This window comes from Trematosphaeria pertusa (genome assembly GCF_010094035.1).
Source record: "Trematosphaeria pertusa strain CBS 122368 unplaced genomic scaffold BU26scaffold_4, whole genome shotgun sequence".
In the NCBI taxonomy this organism is placed as follows: Eukaryota; Fungi; Ascomycota; class Dothideomycetes; order Pleosporales; family Trematosphaeriaceae; genus Trematosphaeria; species Trematosphaeria pertusa.
In genome coordinates, this window is record NW_022987215.1 from 1406788 (window position 1) to 1427266 (window position 20479).

General features: G+C 53.3%; 10 protein-coding genes across 10 annotated transcripts; 6 read left to right on the top strand and 4 right to left on the bottom strand.

The window, feature by feature from the left end:
• Nucleotides 1–204: 204 nt before the first annotated feature.
• Nucleotides 205–3509, top strand: BU26DRAFT_561926 (uncharacterized protein; the record flags this gene model as incomplete). The annotated part of the gene is made up of 4 exons (XM_033832973.1): nt 205–1577; nt 1628–2905; nt 2958–3326; nt 3383–3509. 4 exons carry the CDS (start codon nt 205–207, stop codon nt 3507–3509), a joined length of 3147 nt encoding a protein of 1048 aa, XP_033687163.1.
• Nucleotides 3481–5593, bottom strand: BU26DRAFT_590553 (uncharacterized protein). The gene has a single exon (XM_033834771.1). It carries the CDS (start codon nt 5479–5481, stop codon nt 3643–3645), a length of 1839 nt encoding a protein of 612 aa, XP_033687164.1. The 5' UTR covers nt 5482–5593; the 3' UTR covers nt 3481–3642.
• A 113-nt stretch (nt 5594–5706) lies between these two features.
• Nucleotides 5707–6917, bottom strand: BU26DRAFT_529362 (hydroxyacylglutathione hydrolase; the record flags this gene model as incomplete). The annotated part of the gene is made up of 7 exons (XM_033830893.1): nt 5707–5817; nt 5880–6314; nt 6360–6393; nt 6444–6515; nt 6573–6660; nt 6710–6752; nt 6810–6917. 7 exons carry the CDS (start codon nt 6915–6917, stop codon nt 5707–5709), a joined length of 891 nt encoding a protein of 296 aa, XP_033687165.1.
• Nucleotides 6918–7062: 145 nt separating this feature from the next.
• Nucleotides 7063–7428, top strand: BU26DRAFT_516852 (uncharacterized protein). The gene has a single exon (XM_033828433.1). The coding sequence runs from the start codon at nt 7178–7180 to the stop codon at nt 7364–7366; it is 189 nt and encodes a 62-aa protein (XP_033687166.1). The 5' UTR covers nt 7063–7177; the 3' UTR covers nt 7367–7428.
• A 71-nt stretch (nt 7429–7499) lies between these two features.
• BU26DRAFT_252254 (uncharacterized protein) lies at nt 7500–8628 on the top strand. The gene is made up of 2 exons (XM_033821147.1): nt 7500–7704; nt 7760–8628. Exons 1-2 carry the CDS (start codon nt 7632–7634, stop codon nt 8527–8529), a joined length of 843 nt encoding a protein of 280 aa, XP_033687167.1. The 5' UTR covers nt 7500–7631; the 3' UTR covers nt 8530–8628.
• A 15-nt stretch (nt 8629–8643) lies between these two features.
• On the bottom strand, nt 8644–14233 carry BU26DRAFT_452304 (nucleic acid-binding protein). The gene is made up of 3 exons (XM_033824789.1): nt 13771–14233; nt 9284–13723; nt 8644–9230 (listed from the first exon to the last, which is right to left on the bottom strand). The coding sequence occupies exons 1-3, from the start codon at nt 14206–14208 to the stop codon at nt 8727–8729; spliced, it is 5382 nt and encodes a 1793-aa protein (XP_033687168.1). The 5' UTR covers nt 14209–14233; the 3' UTR covers nt 8644–8726.
• A 161-nt stretch (nt 14234–14394) lies between these two features.
• On the top strand, nt 14395–16847 carry BU26DRAFT_479690 (Lethal(2)denticleless protein). The gene is made up of 2 exons (XM_033825674.1): nt 14395–15212; nt 15293–16847. Exons 1-2 carry the CDS (start codon nt 14531–14533, stop codon nt 16681–16683), a joined length of 2073 nt encoding a protein of 690 aa, XP_033687169.1. The 5' UTR covers nt 14395–14530; the 3' UTR covers nt 16684–16847.
• Nucleotides 16848–16859: 12 nt separating this feature from the next.
• Nucleotides 16860–17585, top strand: BU26DRAFT_252258 (uncharacterized protein). The gene has a single exon (XM_033821148.1). The coding sequence runs from the start codon at nt 17036–17038 to the stop codon at nt 17501–17503; it is 468 nt and encodes a 155-aa protein (XP_033687170.1). The 5' UTR covers nt 16860–17035; the 3' UTR covers nt 17504–17585.
• On the top strand, nt 17264–19133 carry BU26DRAFT_516855 (uncharacterized protein; the record flags this gene model as incomplete). Its single annotated transcript, XM_033828434.1, has 3 exons — nt 17264–17758; nt 17806–18690; nt 18739–19133. Coding segments are annotated over exons 1-2 (971 nt in total), but the record flags the coding sequence as incomplete, so codon positions are not given.
• A 44-nt stretch (nt 19134–19177) lies between these two features.
• BU26DRAFT_421735 (uncharacterized protein) lies at nt 19178–20323 on the bottom strand (the record flags this gene model as incomplete). The annotated part of the gene is made up of 1 exon (XM_033823426.1): nt 19178–20323. A coding segment is annotated over one exon (1146 nt), but the record flags the coding sequence as incomplete, so codon positions are not given.
• Between the last annotated feature and the right edge of the window lie 156 nt (nt 20324–20479).

Genomic DNA, 20479 nt, shown 5'->3' on the forward strand with positions numbered 1-20479 from the left:
GCCGAGGCTTGCCTAGTCAGCTCGCGCGCTGACGACATTGGTGGATCCCCGAATCTGCCACTAGTTGGTCGCGAGGTTCGGGTTTGTTGTTGGGCGTTTGAACCTCAGTCGCATTCGCTGTTTCTCTGCCACTGTCTTCAATTTCGTCGAGATACTCTACTCGTCAATTGTTGATGTGGAAAGAGGAGGCAACTGAGGTACGCAATGGCTCGCTCAGCGACGAGCAGCTCCGACAAGGCTCGGGAGGAAGAGGCGGGTGTTGCAGGAGCGGAGAAGGCGGAAGAGAAGCAAAGCCATGTGAATAGACAGGCGAAGTCCGAGAGTAAGAGACCGGAGGCAGAAGATGGTGGCGAAAAGAAAGAGAAGAAGCAGTCCATGATTGCAAACGCCTGGAAAAAGCTAGATTTGGATATGGGGACGGCGCTCATGATGATGAAGGCTGCGGTTCCACCGACTATTGCGCTCGCTATGTACGAGGCGGATTCGGTGGCCAGAACTTACTCGACGCTTGGGTACCTGGTCGCTATAATCTCCATCCTGGGATTCTGTATCATGCCTCGAGCGAAGTTCATCCAGACGATGGTGATGAATGTTATCGGTGTATGCATCGGAGCTGCTGTGGGTCTTCTTATGCTCTGGTCTGCACTCAAGGCGCGAGAACATACGACACCAGCAGGAGGGCTTCGGCAACGCTACAATGCGTCGCATTCAGCAGTTTGCGCCATCTGGCTGTTCTTCCAGATTTGGCTCGCCAATACGATCAAGGCGAAGTTTCCTCAATTTACATTCCCGACGATATTGTATGCGATCTTCGTCAATGTCGCCGCGACTTTTGGACCGCAGTTCCAGACCACAGCGCAGGCGGAAGGTTTTGTCCAGCGGCTGCTCGAATCATTCCTGACGGGCCTTGCGCTCGCTACTGGTACATCTTTGTTCATCATGCCCGTCACATGTCGTAAGGTGGTTACAAAAGAAATTACCGTATATATTGCAGCGCTCAGAGGAGCGTTGACAGCGCATAAGAACTACTACCAGAGCCTCGAGACGAAGGACATGTTCCGGCAGACGACGACCATCCAACTAGACGAGAAAGGCAAGCCCAGGAAGCCCAAGACGAAGCCGGAGGTCGAAGCTGTTAAGAGGCTGACGTCTACATTTACTGAGCTACACGGCAAGCTCCATGGCGACCTACCGTTTGCTAAGCGTGAATTGGCGTATGGTAAACTCACGCCAGAGGACTTCGAGAGTATCTTCAAACACCTACGGGCGATCATGATGCCGTTGGTCGGTCTTGGATCGCTCATCGATCTGTTTGAGCGGCTTGCCGAGATCCATCACTGGGAAGGCGAGGAGACTGATGAGGAAAACGATGAATTACGGCCGAAGGTTGTGGGCGATTGGAATGAACTTATGCAGTTCGTGCATGAGCCCTTCACTACGATCACACAGTCCATGGATCAAGGACTTGAGCATGTACTTCTTCGACTGCAGCTCACTACGCCACGGAAGAAAGAGAAAGGAGAAGATGCGACAGATACGGAAGCGAAGGGCGACATGGTGAAGCCTGGAGACAAGGAGTTTGCGGACTATCTCGAGAAGCAAAGCGACGATTTCTACAAGGGTAAAGAGACGACATTGCGCCATTGGATGGCAAGCAAGGCATCAAGCTCCGCGAAGACTTCTTCGAGCATCCGGACGACATCCCCGAAGAGCTCCAACTGAGGCCTGTCCATACACAGCAGCGCAATCAACAACAGCTCTATCTCATCCTCTACATTGTATACCTCCTCAACTCCGTCAGCCGCGCGATTATCGAATTCGCCAAATTCGCAGACGAGAAGGACCAAGCACTTGCGAAGAGCAAGTTCATCCATCCCGGCAAGCGACGCTTCAGAAAATGGGTTGCAAAGACTTTCAGCGCACAAGATGCCAATGAAGAAGACGAAACCACGATTGCAGGCTATGACCGCGGCAGTGTGGTTGTCTCCATGGGCGAAGCGTACAACAAGCGGAAGGATCCTGAGCATCTGCCGTCTGAGAACGCGTGGGAAAAGTTTGGCGATTTCGTCAGAGCTACGTCGGGCTTCCTCAGGTCGTCAGAGTCGGCATTTGGGTTTCGCTGCGCATGTGCGACGATGAGTATAGCCATCATTGCGTATTTGCGCGATACGCAGACCTTCTTCGTCGAACAACGCCTCGTGTGGGCGATGATCATGGTCGCTATTTCCATGACACCTACCGCTGGACAAAGCATTTTCACCTTCCTCCTCCGTATCGTCGGCACGGTTTTCGCTATGATAATCGCTTGGTTGATCTGGTATATTCCCGACCAGAAAACACCCGGTATCATCGTAATGTTATGGGTCTTTGTGGCCCTCGGCTTCTACGTCCCGCTCAAGCGCACGGATCTTGTCATCGTGGGACTCATCAGCGTGGTCACAGCTACTATGATTGTGGGCTATGAGCTCGAGGTCCGCAAGATTGGCGTCACTGCTGCGTCGTCGAACGGGCAGCCGTACTATCCTATCTACGAGCTCGGTCCGTACCGGTTAGCGACCGTTGTTGGGGGTCTCGCTGTTGCATTTATTTGGACATTCTTCCCGTATCCGATTACGGAGCATTCGGCGCTGAGACAGAAGCTTGGAGGCGCGCTGTATCTTTCGGCGAACTTCTACTCCATCATGCATGAGACAGTCATGGCAAGGATCAGGGGCGATGAAGGGGATCCGACTGATAAGGCATCGCCCGGGTACAAGCTCGAGAAAGCCAGGAATAAGGTCTTCGCAAAGCAAATGTTGACACTCCAGGGCCTCAAGACGCACTCCGCGATGGTCAACTGGGAATTCCCCTTAGGCGGAAAGTTCCCCAAAAAAGAGTACGACACAATCATCGGCTACGTGACAAAGTAAGCACTCATCAAACCCTAGCTTGAACCCGCTCAGCTAACATATCCCAAGCATTGTAAACTATACCGCGCTCCTCGGTTACGCCTCGAAAACTTTCCTCCACCCATCCCTCAACTCCTCTGTCGCCGACCCTTCCGCCAGTCAATGGTTCCAAGACTTTCGCAAACTCATCACCACCGTAAACGTAACCTCGCACGAAGTGACATCCCTTCTCGCGCTCCTGTCCTCCAGCATAACCAACGGGCAGCCACTGCCGCCGTACCTCTCTGCACCACAGTCTTTCGAGCTCGCGCAGAGGTTGGAGGCTGTGGATAGGGATGTGCTGAGTATTAGACATATTGCGGAGCCCGGATATGCGGCATTTGCCGTGATTCAGATTTGTACAAAGTGTATTCATATGGATATCGAAAGGCTGTTGAAGTAAGTGAGACCCGCTAGAGAGCGTGACTTAATGGACAGGAACTAACGCTGAATAGGGCGGTGAAGAAGCTTGTTGGAGAGCTAGATTTTTCGTTCCATGTCGTTAGCACGCAGGCTTCGAGCGAGACGAGCTCGTCTGAAACACTAATCAAGACTTCCTCGGGGAGGGGTAAACAGGACTGATAGGGTTATGTATTCGCGAGAGGTGATGATTATTTCCCTCTACAGCTTCATCCGCCCCGAAAGGAAGGCAAAAGCTACTCTCCAGCGTATCCAATGTAGAAGCACATCAACCCGCGATTTCCAAATCGCCTTGTTACCAATCCGCACACCAACTCCTCTCCAAAAACCCATGCCCCACCCTCATCGTCCCATGCTCCCTCCACCCCACCAAATCCCCCGCCATCCCACTATAAGCCGCGCTCTCCCTCGCCTTCCCCTTGATACGCACTCCAACCTCGCACGCCTCCCTCTCCTCCCTCTCCATCTTCACCTTCGGCCGCTTAGCCTCCTCAGCCCTCTCCTTCTTACCCCGCGGTAGCTTCTCCATCTTGCCCTTTAGCCGCATCTGCATGAGCTCCGCACTCAGAGTGTCGACTCGAGACTGAATCTGTGATTTCTTGGTAGCGAGGCCGTGGAGGCAGAGCTTGATCCAGTCTGTCAGCTCCGTGATGTCTATGGAGCTGAGGTGGGCGGGGAGCACGGCGTCGTGCCACCAAGCGTCTTTGAGGGCCTGGTCGCGCTTGGTGTAGAGGATGTGGGAGCAGCGGGAGGCTAGGGATTGAAGGGCTTGAGCGTTTGCGAAAGTGGCTGCGTTGATCCTGTCTCTGTCTTGCTTCTCGGGGGTGAGGTCCAGCAATAGGCTGTGCAAGCTGCTAGTAACCTCGTCGAGCTCACCGAGCTTTGCCTGTCCAATTTGGATCCGCAGGATGAGGACGCGGGCCGAGAGGCTCTGGGAGGGCTCCTCGCTGGACGTTCCAATGCTGGAGAAGAGGAGGCCCACGCCAGCACCTAATTGGGGCAGAGAGATGGTGGCCGAGGTAGATGGTAGGCGCGAGTCAGGAATGGCGTGTATAAAGTTGTACGAGCTTGGAATACTGTATCGGGGGCGTTTCTCTTCCTTCCGCTGATTGCGTGGTTGCGAGAAGCGGACCTTCTTGACGATAGGGGTCATGGATGCGGCTTTCGTGAGGTAGGCCGTCACGGGAGTCTGGCCGAGTTCATCGCGCTGCTCGCCCTCCGGTGTCCCCTGGCGCAGATAGGCTATCATCTGCGCAATGAGACTCGAGATGTAGGCCGCGATGTTGGTCTCGATGCCAGGCTCAGCATTGCCGGATTCACGAACAACGAGCTCGTGCCCGCAGATCTTGAATAGTGGTGCTTCTTCCGTATGAGGGTTCTCGTAGCACTTCCAGTACAGCATGTAGAAGACCACATGGCCAACGGCTGCTATCACGCACCACCATGCCAGCTTCAGCACGATTGTTGGAGCGTACCATATGACTGAGCCGGCTCCAACGATGACCACGCCTCCAAGGACCCATGGCGCGACGGTGGCATATAGCTGCTGGAAGGTGTTGACGGTGCTAAGCTTGATGTGCTCCGGTAGGGAGAGTGGCTCCTTGTTCTTGCGATGCTTCAAGGACAGTTTCCGAGAGGAGGTAGCGTGATCTCGATGCTGAGCAGTGCTCGAGGCTGAGACTTTTCGTTGATGAGGCCTCGACGCAGGTCTTGATTGGGGTGCACTTGCTGATCCATTCGAAAAGCCATCCGAGAGGGCGCGGTTGTTTATAGTTGGATCTGAAACGGGTGCTGCTGACGTAGAGCCAGCAGGAGTACTCGAAGAAGTGCGTTTGGGAGCAGTGTGGCTGGAAGATTGCGGATGATCTGTCGAGTAATTCGACCTACTCGCAGATCTACGCTTTGAAGATTCCAACTTCTCCGTTGGATCCATGCCTACTGCAGGTCGTGTAGGTTGCGAGTTCGTGTTGGTCGGTGTGTTGGCGATGCTCGTTGTCTGACGTGGAGGTGTGTTATTATAGTGGAAATGATTCTCTCTTCCTAAACCACTGCTCGTGAATAAATCAGTAGCCCGGATGAATTTAGAAATCTGATCCGTGCCGTACGTGAAATAGTTGAAGTTTGAGTTCCCCATTCAACTCTTCGCTTCACTAGGTCGTCAAATGTTTCCGGAGTCACGAAAACACATTCTCAACGGTCGCTAAGATTTGGTGTAACTGAGTTTTAGTGACCTTTTTCGAGACAATGCTAAACATTCGTGAAGATGTCTCGAGGCTTGGTCAGTCAGACATCCATTTCTTATGCGAGCATTGATCTTGGGAACAAAATACACCCGATGCAACGCTAGCAGACAGTCCCACTACGACCGATCCTTCATCTCTCTTAACGTCCTCATAACCTCAACTGGTTGAGTCTGGCCGACAAGTTGCTGGATGTTTGGGTCGTTCACGCGCATGAAGACATTGTGTTGCTGTTACTGTTTAGCTCCGTACTATATAGGTATAATATTTGCGGCACGGGACATCAACCTACCTTCTCATCCCCAATCGTGAACTTCCCCTGAGTCTCCTTGTTCGCTTGCGAAAACTCGTCGAGTTTCTTGATAGCATCGTTGTTCAGCACTTTCTTTGCGAAACGGACGTTACCCTTAGTGTACTCATGGCCTGGGTACACCTTCGTGTCGTCGGGAAGGGAAGCAAGGACTTCGTTCAAAGCTTTGTGCATTTCCGTTGCGTTGCCCTCGAAGAAGCGACCGCAGCCGCCGATGAATAGGGTATCGCCAGTGAAGACAGCGCGTTCGGAGCCGTCCTCGAAGAAGTAGCAGATACTGTCTTGAGTATGGCAAGGCGTATGGAGTGCGGTCACCTTGATGCCCTCGCCAATGTGGAATTGCGACTTATGGTCGGGAGTGGTTGTGACTCGGGAGCAGTCCTTGCCGCCTATAATGGGAAGTTTGTAGTGTTTGAGCTGGAACCATTAGTGTTGTCCATGAATCCACTTGGAGAAGCTTACAATCTCAACGTTTCCTCCAGCGTGATCATGGTGGCTGTAGCACTGATTTAGCGAAGCTCTAAGTGTGTTTCTAAGCAGGCTTACTGGTGGGTGTTAATGATCTTAGAGAGCTTGATCGCACCGCTGTCGGTCTTCTCCTTTAGAACTGGCAGGACTCTATTGAAGTATACAAGTCAATTGATGCTTCCCTATCGCCACAGGCATAGAACATACTCCGGCGGATTCGCAGGGTCAATGATGACGGCCTCCTTCGACTTATCATCGGTCACGAGGTAGGCATAGTTATTACCCGTACCCTCCCCTGTTCCCAATTCAGCAATTACACGCCGTGCTCATGCAGGTACTCATACACATGGGAATCGATTGGACATGCATGGCGCGCGATGTTACTGGCTGCATGATGTTAGCTTCTACTACTTCGGCTTCTGCGTCTGCGGTCTTGGAGCATACTTGTGCGATTGGACGTGAGAAGATATTTAGAGAGCTACGCTTGATGGCAGCAGCGAGTAGGCTCATAAGGAAGATGCTGAGAAAGAGGCGTGTTCGTGACGAAGGCATCGAGTTCTGAGATGAGCCGAGGATGACGTTTCTGGGGTTTATCGATAAGGTCACGTGGATCGGAGTTAACGGTCAATATCCGTCGAGGTCTCCAACTTCCCTCGTCTTCCTTCGAATCTTCACTTCCACACTTTGTACGTACTATCTAGTACACGTCGACCTCTTTGATGTTACTGAGGGTCAAAGTGAAGGCTGGACTATGCCGCTTACTGCAAGTACTAGCCTCGCATGGGTCTTGTACTACCACGACTAAGACACGGATGGCTCAAGCTTTTAGGCGCAGTACCAAGCCCATGGTACACTTCAAGACTGTCTCTCACTGCAAAAGGGGCTGCCTGTTTCCGGCGTATCTATCCGGACAGATAGCGCTGTCGCTGGGAGCGCTGACATACCTTTCGCTAAATTCACGGGGACGCACATCTGGACATCATGGCAATGATTCGAAATAACTTATGATCCTTTGCTCTCCTTGGCAGGCAGGTGAATAGATCGCTGAAATGTCCTAGCTAGACCTCAAATAGGACTGTATCTTAGCGGCTTAAACAGAAGCACCTACCGCTTCAAGACCACACCACCACGGATATCCTCTGCATGGCCCGTTCCCCATACCGAGACAATATCACCGCCACAAACCCATAAACTCTCTCCCCCACTCAAAACCGAAGCACTCACATCCCCCAACCCCACTGCAGCACCAACAGCCCTCCACGCAGCATGGCGATCCCACTCAACCCACCCAGCTCGAACACTACTACTAAGCTCCCACCAAAGGAGGACCACAGGGCAGGTGCGCTTACACGCCACCCACCACCAACTGCAAATCAATACTAAATCACTTCTAGAGAAGCGCCGCAAGATCTCGGAGCAGTACGGCATCGACATTCCGGAGGAAGATCTAGGTTCCGACACCGAGCCCGAGGATGAGGACTACGCGGAAGCGCTGTCGCAGGAGTACCTGAACAAGATGACAGACGACGTCGAGACGCCCGTGAACATGGCAGACGATCATGTTTCTGAGACGAGCGAAGAGTTCACGCTTGAAATCAATCAGACGATCCAGTCGCTCTCGCAGTCTCAGCAAGAGCAGGCACTCGTAGACGATGACAGCGACGAGGACGGCGACTCCGAGTCCGAGGACGATGAGCGAGCAATCAAGTATCCAAAGCTATCAACCCTCTCCTCCGCCGCCTTCGCCCAAGATCTAAACCCACGTGACCCATCCCCGAACCCCATCCCCGACATCGTAGTCCACCCACCCGCAACCATGCTCCCACCACCCTCCGCCCAAACCCCAGCAGGCTACTCCTCCACCTACCGTCCCTGCCGCCCAAACGACACCATGTACCACCGCGGCTCAGCCGGCATCGACCCTCTCGGCGCACACAATCGGCTTACTCGCCCAGGACCGTCCATCGATGCCATGCTAGCGACTCGTCCGCATAGGATCGTCTCAGGATCGTTCGGCAGCTTCGAGCCTAGCCGCCCGTCGCGCTTCGATGAGCGCGAGTACCGCTTAGTTGCGGCGGGCGAGAAGCGCAAGCGCGAGGAGAAAGTCAAGAAGCCGAGGGAGGCGGATCCGTTCAAGGGGAAGCCGTGGCTCAAACGTAGTTGAGTAACCTTTGGAGGATAAGCATATGACATTGATTCTGCTTGAGCACCATGACATCGTTTTAGCAAAAGGTGAAAAGCGATGGCGTGCTCTTCACCTCTAGATAGCGCGTGACAAATGAAACAAAGTTAGAACTTTAGGTTTTCAACCACTATACGCCGATGCTCTAATGAAAATGCTTTTACACAATCCTAACTACCCTATTCCTCCACATCGTTCTTCTCCCTCCACGCCGCCTCTAACGCTTTCACTCTCTCAACGCCCTTATCATTATCAAGACCGTTTTCCCACTCCCTCCACCGCTTGAACACCGCCTGGGCTCTCTTCTTCTTTCCCATCTTCGACATCCGCTCAAACAAGCTCCGCACGTTCTCCTCACCACCGTGGCTTATCTCCAAGCTCACGTATACGTCCCATATATCCCACTTCTTCGGCCAGGTGCTAACGAGGCCTTCGAAGATGGTGCGGCCGCGCTCGGGATCACCCTTTGTCGATTTGAATTCGAGAGCAGCGAATTTGTGCGTGAGGTAACGGTGTTCGGATTCGGGGACGGATTGCGTAGCGCGGGCGAGGAGGGCGCGAGCGCGCGTTGGCGAAGGGGGTTGCATGGTGTTCATGAGGAAGGTGGCGTAGGAGAGCCAGAGAGAAGGTGTCGGAGTGAAAGACTTGTTCTTCGTCATAGATTGGTAAAGGTTATCAGCTTTCTGTAAGAGCATTAGCATTTCTACCCAGCTTGGGATGTGCTTGGGGGACCTACGTCGAGCTTGCCAGACGAAATGTAGATCTTGATCATGCGCTCGTGCATTTCGCGTGAGTCATTGTACTGGCAGGCCTCCTTGAACGTTTCCTCGATGAGATCGTCGCTACCATGCTCGTTCTCCAGATGGAGCAACGCGGTCCACACATCTAGTCTCTCTTTTTCCTCGCGGGGGTTCATGGTTGCCAGGGCACGGCGGGCGATCTGTCGTGCTTTCTCGATCTCGTTGAGCTCGCGCTGGAAGACCATATAACGTACCCACAGCTCAGCACTATTGGGTTGTCCGAGCAGGAGACGTTCGTAGTCGGCGACGGATTGAGGTCCATAGGCATCCAGATCGCCTGTGCGATCTTCCTTGATGGTTGCCTTCTTGTGCTTCTTCTTTTTCTTGCCTGCGTCCTCCCCCTCATCGTCAGAAGCAGCTTCTCGATCCTCAAAGTCAAGCGTAGCTCCGGTCCAGTCGAAGCCAGACGTACTCAGACCAGCTGCGGGTGCCTTTGGGCCATCAGCGACATCGACATCGTCGGAGCCAGTTTGGGTGGCCTCTTGGGCTATGGCGTCGCCATCGTCCTCTACACTCTTGACGCTTCTCATTTCCTCGTCTTGGTCGGCATGGATTTCAACATTGGTGTCCTCCGACTCTTGGACGGATGCATCCAACGCATCATCTATCTCCTCGTCATCCTCGCCGTCCTCGTCGCCCTTGATGTAGGAGTACTTTAAGCCAAAAGTAATCTTCCTTTGTTTTGCGTCGATACGCAGGACCTTCGCCTTAACGGCATCGCCCTCCTTGTACAACTCTTTCACCGTCCCCTTTTCGATTCTGTTGTCAGCCATTTCGGAAACGTGACACAGACCGCTGACGTTCTCCGAGTTATCAATGACGAGGAAGACTCCGTAGTTTTCAACATGCCGCACCTTTGCAGTGACAATCTGGCCGATCTCTATGTCTCTGAAGCCCAATGGCTTGACATAGTCTCCTTCAACGACTGATTTCTTCAAGCTCATCTGCGGGTTCCTCATATCTGCCTGGTTTGCAATGACCTTTCCGGTGACTAGCTTGTCCACCTGGAATTCAGACTTCCAATCTTTGATGTATGCATCGGAGAGGTGAGACACCCGAACCATCGCATCTACGTGCGATCCTAGGCGGACAAAGAGGGCGTTATCCGCAATCTTCTTGACGAAGCCTCGGACTACCTGGCCAACCTTGAGCTGCGAATTGTCCTTAACTTCGGGATCCTTGATCGGTAATGAGGAGCTGAGAACTTTCGAGGGCCTAGCTGACAGACCGAGCCGCTTGTTCGGAACATCAATCTCCGTAACGCAGACTCTAATGATCTCACCGACCTTGAATTCCGAAGGCTTCGCTTTATCAAAGTCGTCAGCCAGCTGCTCGAGGTAAACGGGCCCTGCAACATTCTCGTTGATTTGGGCAATGATGTGCGCATCGTGAAGCTTAGTCACCCGGGCGGGAAGAACCAAGCCCTCTTTCAGATCTTTGAGAGTGAGAGACCTGGCGGAAAGCGTGGACGCAGCTGTCAGGCTTAGGCGACCCGATGCTACATCAACAGCTTTGACACGCACTTTGAGAGCGGAGCCTACAGGAAAGTTCTCTTCGACATCGCCTAGGAGCGAAAGATCGTCGGTAAGGTCGAAGAGATCAATGCGGCCATGAATATTAGCTGAGATGCTAGCCCAGACATATCGCTCAGCAATGTTGTTCACGAAGGCCAAAAAGGAAGCTCCCTGGGTGATCTTATCCAGCGTCAGCATGTCGGACTCGCTGCGTATGTTGTCTTTGGCTGTGAGCTCGTATATTTGATGCGTGCCTTCGCGATGGCTGATAGGGAGGAAGCGATAGTTCCTTGCGTTGTGCATTCCTATGACCTTTGTCTTTATGATTGCGCCCGTTTCGAATTGGCTAAGAGGATTCTTCTTGTCTTTGATGTCGTCCCAGTTGTCGAACATCTCTGCGACATGGATTCGACCCTGGAGGTTGTCTGCGAGTCTTACGTTGACCTGAGTGCTTTTGCGAGAGCGTATGAGGACATCTATAGTGGTGCCGAATTTGAGATCTGCGGTTGACTTGATGTTTGCATCGACGGGATTGACCGCAGCCTCCGCCGCGGAATCGTAGCTCTTGGCCTTGGCAGTGGAATCTTTGGTGTCAGGTCTCATAGAAAGCCAGAAGAGTCGTTTGCCAGGATCAACATGAGTAACGCGGGCCGTGATCGATTGGTCTTTCCGAAGACCAAAGTTAGGAGAGAGTGTCATTTCCTCTGTTAGCTGTGACTTGAAGACGGCGCCGCTGATCCCGCCACCAAATTCAACGAAAACCTTGTCTGGCATGATACCGCGCACAAAGCCACTAACGGTCTGACCGGCCTTCACGTCGTCGAACGCCTTAATGAGTGTTCCCGCTTGTGCGGCCTTCCGAAGGCTAGGCTTGCTCGAGAGGGTAAGCGTTCTCGACTTTTGATGCTTATCCAAGACGACGAGGTCGTCTAGCGTGCCACCGACACGAACGCGGGCCATGGTAGATTTGCCCTTCTTTTCCGAACCGTCCGTTAGGTGACCGATTCGGAGGACTCCTTTGACACCGTGACCAAGGTCGATAGTCGCAGAATCCAGGGACTTTTCAACCACAGTGCCCTTTACAACATCTCCGGATGTAAGCGATTTGAACCTGCTCTCTTTATCCGCATCGACCGCATCAGGGTCTTTGCAGGAGACCAACATCTTGCCTTCCCCCTGTTCGAGTGAGATCATGCGGACATTGACTACCTGTCCCTTCGTGAAATGTCGCGTTGCATCTTCGATAAAGGCCTCGCTCATCTCCGCCGCCGGAAGCCAAGCTTTGACATTGCCGTAGAATTGCACCAGTGCCCCGGTGGGTTTGATGTCGACAAGCGTCCCGGGACCAGTAGCATCCTGTGTGATGCGCGAATAATCATTCCATGGCTCCACATCTGAATTGACCAGAGACTTCTTCAAAGTGAGGCGCACTTGACGTTTCCCCGGATCTGTGGATAGTACTCGCGCGGTGACCGATGCGCCTTCGCGAAACTTCCGTTCAGGGTGCTGCAGATGTACATCGGCAAGATGGACCTCCGACACAAGGCCCATAATGCCTTCCGAGAGACTGACGAGCAGTGCAGTCGACCCACTCTTATCTGCGAACAACTTGTGGATCCTGCCTTTGACGATTTGGCCAACCTTGATGTCTTCGATACGAAGAAACGGTTGCGCAAGGACCTTCTCTTCCAAAGACAGCTGGAACACGCCGTCCATGGAGCTGTAGCCGATGACCCGAGCTCGATGCTTGGAGGCAAGCTGGAAAGGGCCGAACGTCTCTGATGGTGTGTCGATCCTGCCTTCCGCGAGTCGGGAAATATGCGCGAAACCCACCACATCCCGTAAGCCAAGATCGAAAAAGGCCCCAAGCATGGGGTCCACCTTGCTGACCTTTGCTTCTTCCACGAGAGATGATATTGAAAGAACGTCCAGAGGGTTCTTCCTCTCCTTCGGCTTCCCAGACATGCGATGGGACAATGACAAGACGTGATCCAGCAATGACACGCCGACCCTCTTTGGGTCAGCATCCTCACATGTGAACAGGATTCTAGCTTTGACCTTTTGCCCGGTCTTGTATTTTTCGGTCAAATCTGCCCCTCGTTGAGCGGCGCCGGAATGGATAATGTCAGCTGTTGCATCGACTAGGCCCAAAATTTTACCGACGATTGTGTTAATCGACAGCTCCGTGATCAGCACATCCACGGCAGTTCCTGGTAGAAACACGTCGATGGTGGGAGCTTCGGCCAAAGTGTTTCCCTTCTTTAGATTCCCGGCTTTCTGCTGGTCTGCCGACAGCTTGACGATTCTTCCATCAGGGTTCAGGCCGGAAACCAAGCACATAAATACCGCGCCTTCCTGGACCTTGGCGTGCTCAACGTCCTTGCCGAGTTCGCTTTTTGGAAGGAAACCCTTGATATTCCGCTCGTCCAGACCCATGTCCATCACTAGGCCGTGGTCCTCATTACTGATGACCGACGCTTGTATCATGCAGTTCGTCACTAGATTCGACTTTACAACACCGCGATTGACCCTGTTCGGGTGAATTGACAGCTCGATTCTCCTTCTTGATTTCAGGACCTCGCCAGGCTCAGTGTCGCCGGAGGTCGATGTGACGCACGCTCTCAGGTATTGTCCAACATGGAACATGTCTTTAAGCGCGACATCCTCGAAGCTGTCTTCCCCGTGCGAGTCGTCATTACCCTGCTGCTCCTCCTTGAGTAGCTTCTCAATCCTCTCGTTCAGTTTGTCGGAGATTGCGGTGAGCGGTACGTATCCGACGAGGTTGTTAGGGAGGGCGAGCACGACGTCTTCCGAGGTGATTTCGATGACTTGCCCTAGAACTAATGTTCCAATCGCCAGTTTCTACTCGATGTCAGATCCGCCACCCTCGCGCAATCCCAGAAACGCACCTTGAATGTCAGGCCGTCGGCTCGAATCTTATGCTTCTTTTCCTCCTCTGTGTGCACAGTCTTAGCCTTCTTCGACTTCCGCTTCTTAGACGCTTTTGATGCATCCTCTGCGCCGGCGTCAGAGCCCTGGTCGCTCAGAGCATCCGCTCCGCTGCGCTTTAGTCCGGCCTGCTCGAAAAGCACGTCCTGGTTGGCCTTGATCTGGATCTGCTTGTGTTCTAAAGGCGTCAGAACGCTGGCACCGCCTCTTGGAAACACCTTCTCTTCGTCCTTGAAAATGCTACGTTGCGCTGCGCGCTCAGGCTTCGGTTTCGGCGTGGTATGCTCTGCGGCGACGTCGGACTTTCGCTGGCGCTTTGCAGATCGGCAATTCGGAGTGCCCTTCTCTTTCTTCGAAGGGCGGTCTGCCTGGTCCGCTTTTCGTTTTATTGCGCCCATTGCGGCTATGCGAAGCGGTTTTTGTAGAACCCGAAATTTTCTGGAGCTTCGACGGGGCTTGGGAGAAAAAACGAGCGGGGTCGGCATTCGCGGTTTTTCCGGCCGCCGACAGACCGAGCCACTCCACTCAACAGCCACTTAACGCGGGTCGCGACTTTGCTGCGCGTTTCGCGGTGCGGGCCTGTGCGCCGTTCCAACCTCGCCGCCAGACTTTCGTCTCATCCTCACCGCTTTCCTTCTTCCCCATTCAGGAGCCCGACATTCTACTCCTACCTTTTAGCGGCTCAATTGCTTGTATAGAGTATATGTACGTCTAGGAAATATGTCGTCGCCATGCGAACCTCGAAGCAGGCTCCACGAGCAAATATCAGAACCGCCCAGTTCGCCGCCTCCGCCGCCGGCCGCGACAACGGGCAGTCGAAAGCCGAAGAAACCGCCGCCCATCACGCCCAAACGCTTTACGCGCTTTTTCACCCCGCGAACGTCAACGCACGGATCTTCCAAGACGCATACACTGAGTAGTTCTGGCCGCCAATTGCAGGACATCACACGAGCTGCCATCAACCGTAGCAATGCCACGCAGAGGATACCGCGCAAGACCGTGAACTTTGCCGACGTCATGGTCGAAAACCGCGTGGAGACGCCTCAAATGAACTCCCGCAAGCGCAAGACGCCGTACCTGTCACCTGAGAGCTCTCCGGCCCAATCATCGCCATCCAAGCGGGCGAAGTACACCACTCCACCGCCGTTCACCATCCTCGAGGATCCGCCCGTGCTCGAGGAGCCACCTGTCTATCCTACCCCTATTCGTCGCCTAAAGAGTCTGGGCAGCACTTCTCGGAAGCTACAACGGTCATTTGGTGGGTTATTGGGAGTGGGCCGCGGCTTTGTGAGAGATCACTGCACCACCTGGCAAGACCAGACCGCCGATTTCTACAGCAGCTCAGACGACTACCATGAGCTCCCGCATGGTGCTCCTCCGTTTTGCACGGCTGCCTGCAACAGTAAGTTATTTCCCATGCTTCTGCTAGCTTCCGCCGGAGAGCAACATTCTCAGAGGGCCTCTTGCTGATGGATCGTGTAGCAAATTCGCTCGTCGCAGTAGGAGATGAAGATGGCTGGGTTCATCTCCTGGACGCCCACGACGATGCACCCTCCAGCTTCGCCAAAGCCCACATAGCCTGGCGGGCCCACAGTAACGCAATCATGGACGTACAGTTCTCTTCCGATGACATGTACATCGCTACTGCCTCAGGAGATCAAACTGCACAGATCATTGACGCTCGTACTCAACAATGCGTTAGTGTTCTTGCCAGGCACAAGTCGTCTGTGAAGCAGGTGCGCTTCCAGCCTGATGACGATAAGATTGTGGCTACATCTAGCCGCGATGGAGCCGTTCAGATTTGGGATTTGAGGTGCAAAGGCGGACAGATTCACGTTCATTCCGCCTGGGGAGAGGACGCACCATACGCGAGCTCCATCCGTACCCTCTCTGCAGCTCATGCAGACAGTTGCTTGACCGCAACTCACAACTCTTTCTCTACGACGAAGAACATATCGAATGGAAAGAGCGAGGCGTATAGTCGACGCAACGACATTTCTGTAACAGCTCTATCATTTCTCCCGACCGGTCGCCAACACCTGCTGCTGACAGCGTCGGATGCGTCGACTTGCATCAAACTTTGGGATGTACGCGGACGGTATTCCCTGCGAGGCCCTGCTGTGCCCATATCGACGACCACGCACCCGGAGTCGCACAACCGGCATCGACATTTTGCGATCAACTCACTTACTCTCAGCGGCGACGCAGCCCGCTTATATGCCCTTAGCAAAGACAACACAGTGTACGCATACTCCACCAATCATCTCGTCCTCGGCGTTGCTCCGGAGCTGTCTGTATCGCACTCTGGGAAGCAGAGATTTTGCCAAGTCGGTCAAGAGGGCCTCGGCCCTATCTATGGTTTTCGACACAGGAACTTTCATGCTGGTTCCTTTTATGTGAAAGCCTCTCTTCGCAAAGCTTATGGTGACCAGGCGGAGCTGCTGGCTGTTGGAAGCACTGACGGATGCCCGGTGCTTTTCCCAACCGACGAAACCTTGTTGCGACGAGATAGCAGCCGTGCCGAAGAAGCGAGCGATCTTCCCGAGCTCCCAAGGTCGTCCCGGACGTCTCGTCCATCTCTCTCACGAGCATCTTCTCGCACCTCTACCGGCAGTAGATACCCCAGCATGTTGGCTGACACGATTCCGATTTACGAGCAGGGTACGCCGCTCATTCGAGGACACGACGCCGAGGTGACCAGCGTATCTTGGGCACGGAATGGTACCTTAATCAGTGTTGGTGACGACTTCCGAGTACGACGATGGAGAGAAGGGAAGAAAGCACGCGAGTTGAGGCTCGTTGGCGAGGGTGGGGGTCGACGATGGCAATGTGGTTGGGCTGTCGTGAGTGACGGCTACAATGACGAAGACTAAATAAAACAATGCTCGGGCGACACTCCGAGTGCGGTGCTCGGCGTGTGGTGACTATGACGGGACCTCCAAGACCTCGATCACACATACGAGGCGTCGGTGTGGGATACCATAGGTAGATAATATATTGACTAAGAGTCGCTCATCGATACACACATCAATCCAAGAGTATATTTATCCTTCAGTTGCTATCGCTACACGAGTTCTCCGTAGATGATTGGCAGCTGCATACCTTCAGCGGAGCTGGCAACGCTCTGGCAGGCAGGTACACCGAGGCTGCGAACCATCACCTCTCAGTATCAAACCCTTCGAATAGGCCAGGATTTATCGATGAGTATGGTGGGCAGGGAACGCAATGACACAGCAGGTTATGACTGGAGCAGGAGGCACGAAGAAAGCCAGAAGATACGTTCCCACGTCCCTCAGAGTCAACAGGGCAACGAGCCAAGGCCACGTCGAACGGAACTCGCATCATCGGTGTAGTACTGAAAGCATCCCTGTCACTTCCTCAGTCCCGTGCCGCCTCCTTCGAAAGTCAAATACCTCTGCCCTCCCACTCTCACTTATCCGTCCCTCTCGGCCTCCTGTGTCCAATCAGGGGCTTCTTTCCCCACATCTTGGCATTCTCAGCCTTCCTCGCGCGCACCGACCTTTTGCCCTTCTGCACGCCCCCTGCCGCCGTCCTGCAGCCCCGGCTGCACGATGGACCAACAGTTGGAGCTCGACTATGACCTTGACGAAGCGGTCAGTCTGTTTCTGGAGCAGCATCCCTGCGAGGACAACGTACAAGACCGGAGCGCCTACCAGGGCGACCGGTGAGTAAAAAAAAAGGACAGGGGCTGACGAGGGCAAATGGTAGCCTCCTTGCCACCTCGACGACCAGTCAGCTAGGGCTCGAGAAAGCTTCGCAAATTACGCCATTGCCCTGTACCTCAGAGGTCCACCCGAGTACGCAATGTTTTACTTGGGAGCCAACGACTACCGGCATGCATACCAATCTAGACCCCAATGCGGATTTTCGTTTCCAAAGTGGCGCTGTCATTCTGGACGATTCATCCAAGCAAGTCAAGAAGTCAAAGTAAGAAGCATGCATCAACGGCGTATAACATTCTCTAACCTATGTAGACCGGCGCGCACTGAAACCGGGCTGAAATGCGAGCACCCTGGCTGCAAATATCGCGGCTCGTTCAACAGGAAGTATGACCTCCAGAGACACATGGCCAAGCATACAACGACTGCGAAGTTTCAGTGTCCGTTGCAGCAATGCCAGTATTCCTCCTACAGAACAGACAAATTCCTACTTCATTTTAGGCGAGCGCACACGGACGAAGATGAAGGCATCTGCCCACTACCAGGATGCGGAACTGGTCCCCTGCCATGGCCACTGCTCAAACTCCACACAAGGAGACACCACGAAATTGACAGAGGCTCATCGAATGTTGCCCTGGAGGCTATCTGGAAAGTACCGGACGATGTCTGTAGCTGCCCCATCGAGTCATGTCGAGGCATTCTTATCAAAGTCTTCTACATGCAGGAGCATCTCCGAGCTCATCCGTACAACGAGCGCATAGAGAACAGGCACGCAATACTCGTAGCCGGTTACGATGCAACCTCTACGAACATTGTCTGCCCGGTCTGCCGAGAATTGCTAGACGGGACCTCAGCCTTTTCACACCACTTGGAAGAGTCCCACATCGCTACGGATGGCACGCATTTCCGTATGTTCTGCGAATCGCTTCAAAGAGTTGGAAGATGGTCGTTGTGGTCTGTTATCACAAGTGCATGGGTGCCAAAGCCTTTCACTGTCGTGAGATCCGTCTCTTGCTCTTTTTGCTCCGAGGATTTTCCAGAATGGGCTAGGGTGGACCATCACATCAAGTTGCTTCGAGATTATGAGCCACTTCGCCCCCATCGGCTTGCTATACTGAAGCTATTGCCTTATTTCGGAGCTCATCCTATCTTCGATGATATCAGATCCACGGTGTATTCGTGTAGATATCGTGAGTTCTGGTAAGCTCCCCAAACATACAAGCCGGATCATTGCTTATTGTTGCACAGAAAATGTGCCTTCTCTCCGAGGCCCGCTGCCTAACGTATCCTTCTGGTTGACACACTTCAACGTGTGCCGAGCGACGTATCAACCACACAGGAAGGTTGAGAAATGTAAAAAGCTTCAACAGCGTTGATGGGTTCCTTTGTCTCTATTCTTTCTCTCCTTTAAAGGCTCAGTTAGCCAGGCATTCCTATTTGCTTCTTGTTTCACCCGTTCTGCCCTAAACCTGTGAAAATGGCATTGCACGCTTCGACCCTGCTGCTCGTTCATTCGCTAGCGTATCTGCATGTCATATCGCTTTAAATATCTTACGCTCTTTTGGATGTTCTCTTTCACACATTATGGTTTTGTACTGGGTCGCTCATTTAGATAGCAATACCAACGGTATTTTTTTTTTCTATCCACGACTATCACGGTATGCAATCCGCATCCTCCCCTCCCCTCCTATTTCCCACTTCTCGGCCGAATCCAAACACGCATAGCCTCCAACCAATACCGCTTGCCATTGCGATTGCCATAAACATTCCGCCTCAACTCCGCCCCGAGAAGCTTCCCATCGAAACCCCTCATCCAAGGCCGATAATCCTTCAGCATCCTCAGCACATTAGGTGACGGCCGATTGCAGTACGCATACCATTGCTGGCTATCGCTCAGATATATGTCATCGATGATAAACCCAGCAGGGCCGAACCCTAGGGGAAGCATGTCCGCGACGATCTGCAAGAGCGGGAAGAAGTGCGGGAGATACGCAGCGATCACTAGTGTGTGCTCATCAATGGCAAGAAGGCCGTATGGGTCTTCGACAAAGCGAACACGCGGACATAGGGTCCGAAGTAGAACTTGGTCTTTCTGGGTGTAACACGGGTCCTGAACGAATACCTCGATGTCAGGGATGGACGGATCAGCTGCGTGATAAACTCCATCTAGAATAGATGCGATATCGAACGCAGTCATATGCTGCAGCGCGCTTTCGTAGAACTCCGGCCGCGTGTTCAGCTTTCCCAGTCCGAAGCATACAATGCGTTTGATCGGCACTGCCAGCTTCGCCGCGGCTTGAAAGACCTGTTTAACGTCAGCGTATGCATGACTAGCGCGCCAGAGCTCTTGTGTGCGCTTCAGGTGAGCATGCCATTTCTGCATCAATACCTGGTTCTCGTGGACTGTACAGGGCAGGCGCTCGTATGCTTCGAAGACGAAAGGGACAGGTATCCATTGATCCTTCATTTTCATCTTACCAGTGTTATATTCACGCAGCTTTTCGACCCTGGGAGAGGGATGAGCCAGCCCGTGGTGGTCTGGATGCAGTTCCACACGTGTTAGATACTCGATGCCTATGGTGTCTGCTTTATCTCCCGGCTGCGGCATCCAGATATTCCAGGCATCGCCAGTGTAGGGAGATTCGTGGCTAATGGGGCTGAGGCACATTTTCTCGGCTGGTTTGGCAAGCTCTTCGAGGGTCTGCCATTTCTTCTGCACGATTTGTTCGAGGAGGGCACGGGTGAAGATTCGCTTTCGGCCGTGGCAAGACTCGAATTCTACGAGGTTTACTGGGGTGATACGATACTTCTCAAGTTCTTCGTCATCGTTGTCTGATGGAGAGGAGTCGCTTAATCTGGGATTCGTTGGTGCGGGAGGCGCGTTATTAGAATCATGGATAGCGAGTGAGGGTGTCAACTCGGTGTACGGCGCCACCGTGTCGAGTCACTCTCTAAGGGATAATGCTCGATGTAGGAGGACATTTTGGCT

Excerpts from the sequence above, each read along its gene's own strand:
- BU26DRAFT_516852 (XM_033828433.1), top strand. The coding sequence starts at position 7,178 with ATGGCTCAAGCTTTTAGGCGCAGTACCAAGCCCATGGTACACTTCAAG.
- BU26DRAFT_452304 (XM_033824789.1), bottom strand. The coding sequence starts at position 14,208 with ATGGGCGCAATAAAACGAAAAGCGGACCAGGCAGACCGCCCTTCGAAG. Across the intron at positions 13,724-13,770 it reads CCGACGGCCTGACATTCAAG|AAACTGGCGATTGGAACATT; the intron begins GTGCGTTTCTGG and ends GACATCGAGTAG. Across the intron at positions 9,231-9,283 it reads TTTCGTCTGGCAAGCTCGAC|AAAGCTGATAACCTTTACCA; the intron begins GTAGGTCCCCCA and ends ATGCTCTTACAG.
- BU26DRAFT_479690 (XM_033825674.1), top strand. The coding sequence starts at position 14,531 with ATGTCGTCGCCATGCGAACCTCGAAGCAGGCTCCACGAGCAAATATCA. Across the intron at positions 15,213-15,292 it reads TTGCACGGCTGCCTGCAACA|CAAATTCGCTCGTCGCAGTA; the intron begins GTAAGTTATTTC and ends TGGATCGTGTAG.
- BU26DRAFT_252254 (XM_033821147.1), top strand. The coding sequence starts at position 7,632 with ATGGCGATCCCACTCAACCCACCCAGCTCGAACACTACTACTAAGCTC. Across the intron at positions 7,705-7,759 it reads AAAGGAGGACCACAGGGCAG|AGAAGCGCCGCAAGATCTCG; the intron begins GTGCGCTTACAC and ends AATCACTTCTAG.
- BU26DRAFT_252258 (XM_033821148.1), top strand. The coding sequence starts at position 17,036 with ATGACACAGCAGGTTATGACTGGAGCAGGAGGCACGAAGAAAGCCAGA.
- BU26DRAFT_590553 (XM_033834771.1), bottom strand. The coding sequence starts at position 5,481 with ATGGGGAACTCAAACTTCAACTATTTCACGTACGGCACGGATCAGATT.